This window comes from Coregonus lavaretus, assembly GCF_964263955.1.
Source record: "Coregonus lavaretus genome assembly, chromosome: 8".
Lineage (NCBI taxonomy): Eukaryota > Metazoa > Chordata > Actinopteri > Salmoniformes > Salmonidae > Coregonus > Coregonus lavaretus.
In genome coordinates this window covers 51,010,081-51,015,451 of record NC_139995.1, presented here as the reverse complement: position 1 = coordinate 51,015,451, position 5,371 = coordinate 51,010,081, and the positions used below count along the sequence as shown (strand labels likewise).

Here is a 5,371-nt window from a genome sequence, read left to right as displayed (position 1 = left end):
AATTGGATGAATATGTACTGAATGATACCTGCTCATTGTTTCCATCTTTATTCTGGTCTGTTTGCAGTGTAGCCGGCTTTGTTTGTCCTGTGTGTCCAATGTCAAAAGACAACAGATTAATCTACAGAAGATGAAATAATGATACAATAAAGATGAGAAAAATAGATCTGTTCAACATCAGCCAACATGTCTTTAGGCAGCTTTATCCCCTAAGAGTCTTAACCCTGTCCAAGCCTTAATTGTTTTAAGAAGGTCATACGAAGAATCATTTTGCTATTTGATTTTTTTATTGTAAGACCACTTGAAGTATCCCCCAAAAATATATAAATATTTGATGACAAAAAAGATGTGACACATCAGCAACACATTTAATAACAGATTCACTACATGGATAAACTGATGGATTTTTATGGGGATTTTTTTAAATGCTAATTCGATTTCTGCAGCGGCGTGGACATCGACCTTAGATTATTATTTTTTAATCAGAGCTCTTTTGCATAAACATGGAGCAAAGTAGTTGAAGAGAATTATAAAATATACAAAAACATATTTAATTTGTAAATATGCTAATACATATTTCATTTGATCATATAAAATATTCGGAACTATCAATCAATCATCAATAAACAGTGGTCAACCCCCCCCAATATTTCCAAATAAACCCAGAACAACACATGCATGCCAATAATAAATCCCCCTTAGTAATAAAGCTATACCTTTTCTTTTATAGATCCACCAGGCACCAATGGAGGAGAGCAGAGCAGCCATAGCAAAGATGAAACAGAAAGGAGACAAGATAGCCACCAGCATCCAGCCCTGATCAGAGGACGGAGTTGCTGAAGACAGAGCATCGGTAGACTGAGAAGGGGATGGTGTCTTTGATCCACTGGTTTTATCTGTTTCAAGGCAATACACATTTCCATTTATAACCTTGCCTCATAGAACTAAACATTGAAATAGTGGGAAAGTTGAAGAATGCTATTAAATACGTACCATCACGATCAAATCTAAGGATGTAGCCAGACCCAACTTTCAAGTTTCCTTTAGAGGTACAATAGTAGAGCCCAAGAATAGATTTAGTGATGTTGTTGATGGTTAGACTGATGGAGTTGTTGCTTTGGAGATGTTTAGTAGAAACATTCATTCCAAAGCCTATAAGGACTTTGGTTTGAGGATTCACACCACCATTCGAAGTAGATGACATTATGAAAAAGGGCACCTCATTGCATCGCTGTCCGTACCAAAGGATTTCTTCAGAGTGTTCTACGCTGCAGTACAGAGTAACGTTGACACCAGGGGCCTGTTGCACAAAACTAGGATAAGGGATTAAGCCAGGATATCTTGGTGATCCTGGCTCAATTGATCCGTAATCCGGTTGCACTAAAGATGGATAGGGGGCAGGAGGATATGTTATGGTATAAATTACCATGGAGATTTATTCTGTGGAGCTAGCCTGCTCCAGACCAGGCTAAATTCCAGGATCTATTTAATCTCATCCCTAATGTCAGTCAGCAGTCACCACAAATGGAAACCAATAGTTATTTCACTGCTCACTATACATTGTTATCACATATAACTAGACCCACTGTCATTATTTAAACGTTTGTGATCATTAATTTCAATGATTTTGGATAAAAAATGATTTTTAGATGATGTTGCTATCATTAGATAATTTACAGTTTCCCATAGACTATAAGGCTATATATAAAATGATAGAATATTAGGGCCACAGAGGGGAAAAAAACACAAGTCATAATATTGTAACCAGTTGTTTTAAAGGAGGACAGTTGTTAAAATGACAGATGTGGGGCATTTCGTGAAATTGTACTTCAGTATGGTTTCATAAACAAAGACATGCTGATGTGCCAGAATATTAAGTATCACATTGTCATAAGTATCAAAACTGTAAAAACAATATGTAGCTTTTCTGCAGAAAGAACCAGCCTCATAAATTTATGACTTTATCCTTTTTCTTCAGTGTGGCCCTAGTACTCTGTCATATAAACAAATACACATTCCATATGAATATAAAAACACAATGTGTAACATTATGTTCCTTTATTGAATAAGGACAAAACAAAGCAGGTAAACCATCAGCTCCTTTCGAAACTGAAGTCACAGTGACTCTACAAGATGGAAAGCACAGAATCCAAGCATATTATACAAAATGATACATACACATTCAAAGGTCTGTATATAACACACCCTGCATGTCTGCACACTAAAATAAATGCAGGACAAATCCATACACATCAACTGAACAGACAAATGAATGGATGCAGTAGCCTCCCTGCAGCCTTGTATTACACACAGTATACCGCACAAACATCATAAGAGGCCAAATTCGTAAAAAAACGAACCCAAAAAAACCCAAATTCCTCTGCCACCGCAGGACATATTTAACCAAAATTGAAAGCACACATACTAACTAAAATAATTCAACACATATTGGTCCCTCAGCAGCCGACCACTGTCGTCATCAGGGAAGATTGCCGGATTGTCCCAGTCCATGGCTGGTGGCACTCTGGGGGCCCTCTCCTTCCTCAGGCAGGCCACATTGTGGAGGACAGCACAAGCCACAGTAATATCACATGCCCTAACAGGGCTGACCCTTAATTTGTGAAGGCAGTGAAAGCGTGCCTTCAGGAGGCCAAAGGTCATTTCAACTCTGGCCCTGGTCCTGGCATGGGCATGGTTGTAGGCCTGCTGTGCTTCCTGGGGGTCTGTGAAAGGTGTCAGGAGAAAAGGCTGGCAGCCATACCCCCTGTCTCCCAGCAACACACCAGAGAATTCACCTGTCAACACAAAATCTCATCATTACTACCTCATAAACACAGTGATATTCTTGACACAGCCATGATGGTTATAAATAGGGGTTGTGTGGCTTACCTTGTGATAGGCACTGATAGATTTCAGAGGCCCGAAAGATTCTGGAGTCATGGACTGAGCCAGGCCATTTTGCCACAACATTGCTGATCACACAGTCAGCATTGCAGACCATCTGAAATCATAAGATGAGGAATATTACACCAATCAATGCACATCACTGGCAATGCAGAGTGTTCGTCAATGGACAATATCAAAAAGTTATGTTCACCTGAACATTAATGCTGTGAAAGGATTTCCTATTCACAAAATCGGCCTCATGGGCACCTGAGGGGGCTTTTATCCTTATGTGTGTGCAGTCCACTGCACCAATGACATTGGGGAAACCTGTCACACAAAGTAATGAGTATCCTACTATGTGTTAACAGTTGTCCTGTAATTTGTAGATCCTCTTACCTGCAATCCTATAGAACTCCTCTTTGATGTCACAGAGTCTTCTGTGGCCAGGGAAGGAGATGAAGACATCTGCTAATGCTTTGATAGCCAGACACACACTCCTTATTGTGCGGCAAATTGTGGCCTTGTTCAGCTGTTCTGCATCCCCCACTGAGTACAGGAAGGCTCCACTAGCAAAAAAGCGCAAGGCCACACAAACCATTTGCTCCACACTCAGTGCATGGCTCCGTGCAGTGCGGTGCTTAATCCTGGGACCCAGTAGTCTGCATAGATACCTGATGCCATCTGCAGAAAACCTGTATCTTTCATATAGATGGTCATCAGGGAAGGCCAGTGGGTCCAACCGGTCCCTGAAGACCCTTTCTCGCCTGAAGGCTCTCCTCAGCACAAGTGCTTCTTCATCCACCACATCTCGCACGAATGGGCATGCCATTGTCAGAGCAGAAAGGAACACACAATTTTGGGCCTTCATATAGGCTAGTGGCCACACCTGGTGCTGGGGGGGTGGGCAAAAGAGGGCGATGCCTTATAACGATGACTTGGTTGTACTGATTGCTGGGAAAATAAAAAAAACCTTAGAAAGATGCCACCGTCCTGTGTGCTCACAATAAGAGCTCATATGTCATGGCTCACTTGACTTTACGAGAATATACCTAATTTTTATTTTGAGCTGTGTCATCTTCTTGGAGCTGGGGGAGGAAAGAAAAATAATGATTAATACATTTGTGTTACAGTTAGCATACAGTGTACATTGAAGGCATATCTCACCTCCCTCTCAAGTTTTTTTATTTCAAGGTCCAGTTTCCTAATTGTCCTCTTTTTTATTTCGGACTCCAGTGCAAGATTTTCCATCTTTTTCTTCTTGTACTGAATGTCTATGTCTGCCAGTTCTATTTGGCGCCGGAGGTGGTTGCCATACAACTTTCTGATAGCTTGTGAGCTCTGTGAACACAATACAATTAGCGCAGCTGGAATTTGGCAGGATGTGGTGTCCTTTTATTAATACGCACTATGTTGCCAGGCTGGTTTTCCCACTGTATAGCATCTGGGTCCTGTAAAAGAAATTAGATTTTTTGATTTTGATGAGGACTCCTCACCATTGTAGAGTAAATAGTACTTTCACAGTCTTAACATGATACCTCATGCCTTCTGGAATCCAGAGAGATGGTCTCCTCCTCATCATCGTCTCCATCATGTGCTGTTGCTGCTGCACTGGGGCCTTCACCCTATCACATTTAATCGGATTCATATTGAAGCTAGTAGACAAGACATGCCAGGCCTACAGTATGCCTTTGATGGAGTACTCACTGGATCAGCATCGTCTGGTGCTTGTGCTGGTGGCTCTAACAGGAACACAGTGCTGCCAGACACTGCAAGGCAATAGGTAAACCAAAGTCAGACAGTCCAAATTGATTCAATATGAATGTGGTTGTATCCCATGTAGAGATGGAAGGACATACCTTGAATGAAGCGGGTGGCATCTTGGGAGGAACCTATGCTCGTCTCTTTCCCCCCAGGGATCCCCTCTAAGACGGGCCTGCCTTTATTTAGCTCCAAGGCCATGTCCTCTGCTGGGGTAAGGTCAGCCTTTGGTGACCCACCACCCGTGCCTTGTCTGTGGGTATTCTTTTTCACTGCTAAAACAGTACAGACAATGTGTGAGCAGGCACCTTCTGGGTACAATATATGCTTGTGCTTTGTTAAATATTAGTCAGGGACCATACCATTCTGCAGAATGTTCTTGTATTTGATTTTGACCTGCTGCCATGTCCGTTTTGGCCCGTTCATGTTTAATCTACACACACACACACACACACACTTAATGGAGTCACACTGCAAAAAATTACTTGGTATTTTTGTCTTGTTTTCAGTAAAAATATCAAAAAATTTATCATAGCTTTATACAGTGTGATGGAGTTACTTTACACAATTTCACTCATATCTGCAGTGCATTTCAATTAAAAATTTAACCGTTTCATAATTACAGTACAACTGCATTTTTGGAGATGTGAATTAAATATTTGAATTGTAATTGTGATGTTTCAGCGGAGCGGTGAGTGTGTAATTGTGCACTACTTACGCATTCAGG

At 41.1% G+C, this 5,371-nt stretch overlaps 1 protein-coding gene across 3 annotated transcripts; it reads right to left on the bottom strand.

Moving 5' to 3' along the window:
• Positions 1-2,021: 2,021 nt before the first annotated feature.
• LOC311133562 (putative nuclease HARBI1) lies at positions 2,022-5,041 on the bottom strand. 3 transcript variants are annotated; one of them, XM_084167065.1, is made up of 11 exons: positions 5,007-5,041; positions 4,743-4,919; positions 4,591-4,652; positions 4,422-4,508; positions 4,293-4,334; positions 4,051-4,224; positions 3,936-3,971; positions 3,283-3,837; positions 3,098-3,213; positions 2,890-3,001; positions 2,024-2,795 (listed from the first exon to the last, which is right to left on the bottom strand). In XM_084167065.1, exons 8-11 carry the CDS (start codon positions 3,752-3,754, stop codon positions 2,425-2,427), a joined length of 1,071 nt encoding a protein of 356 aa, XP_084023191.1. In that variant the 5' UTR covers positions 3,755-3,837; positions 3,936-3,971; positions 4,051-4,224; positions 4,293-4,334; positions 4,422-4,508; positions 4,591-4,652; positions 4,743-4,919; positions 5,007-5,041; the 3' UTR covers positions 2,024-2,424. The 3 variants fall into 3 exon arrangements, 2 of the variants coding, with proteins under 2 accessions (XP_084023191.1, XP_084023192.1); XR_014613608.1 differs by lacking the exons at positions 3,098-3,213; positions 5,007-5,041 and having other exon boundaries at positions 2,022-2,795; positions 4,743-4,913; XM_084167066.1 differs by lacking the exons at positions 4,051-4,224; positions 4,293-4,334; positions 4,422-4,508; ... (1 more) ...; positions 4,743-4,919; positions 5,007-5,041 and having other exon boundaries at positions 3,283-3,971.
• Between the last annotated feature and the right edge of the window lie 330 nt (positions 5,042-5,371).

Coding starts and splice junctions, on each gene's coding strand:
- LOC311133562 (XM_084167065.1), bottom strand. CDS start 3,754: ATGAAGGCCCAAAATTGTGTGTTCCTTTCTGCTCTGACAATGGCATGC. Junction 3,214..3,282: donor GGAGTTCTATAGGATTGCAG/GTAAGAGGATCT, acceptor TTTGTGTGACAG/GTTTCCCCAATGTCATTGGT. Junction 2,796..2,889: donor CTATCAGTGCCTATCACAAG/GTAAGCCACACA, acceptor TTGTGTTGACAG/GTGAATTCTCTGGTGTGTTG.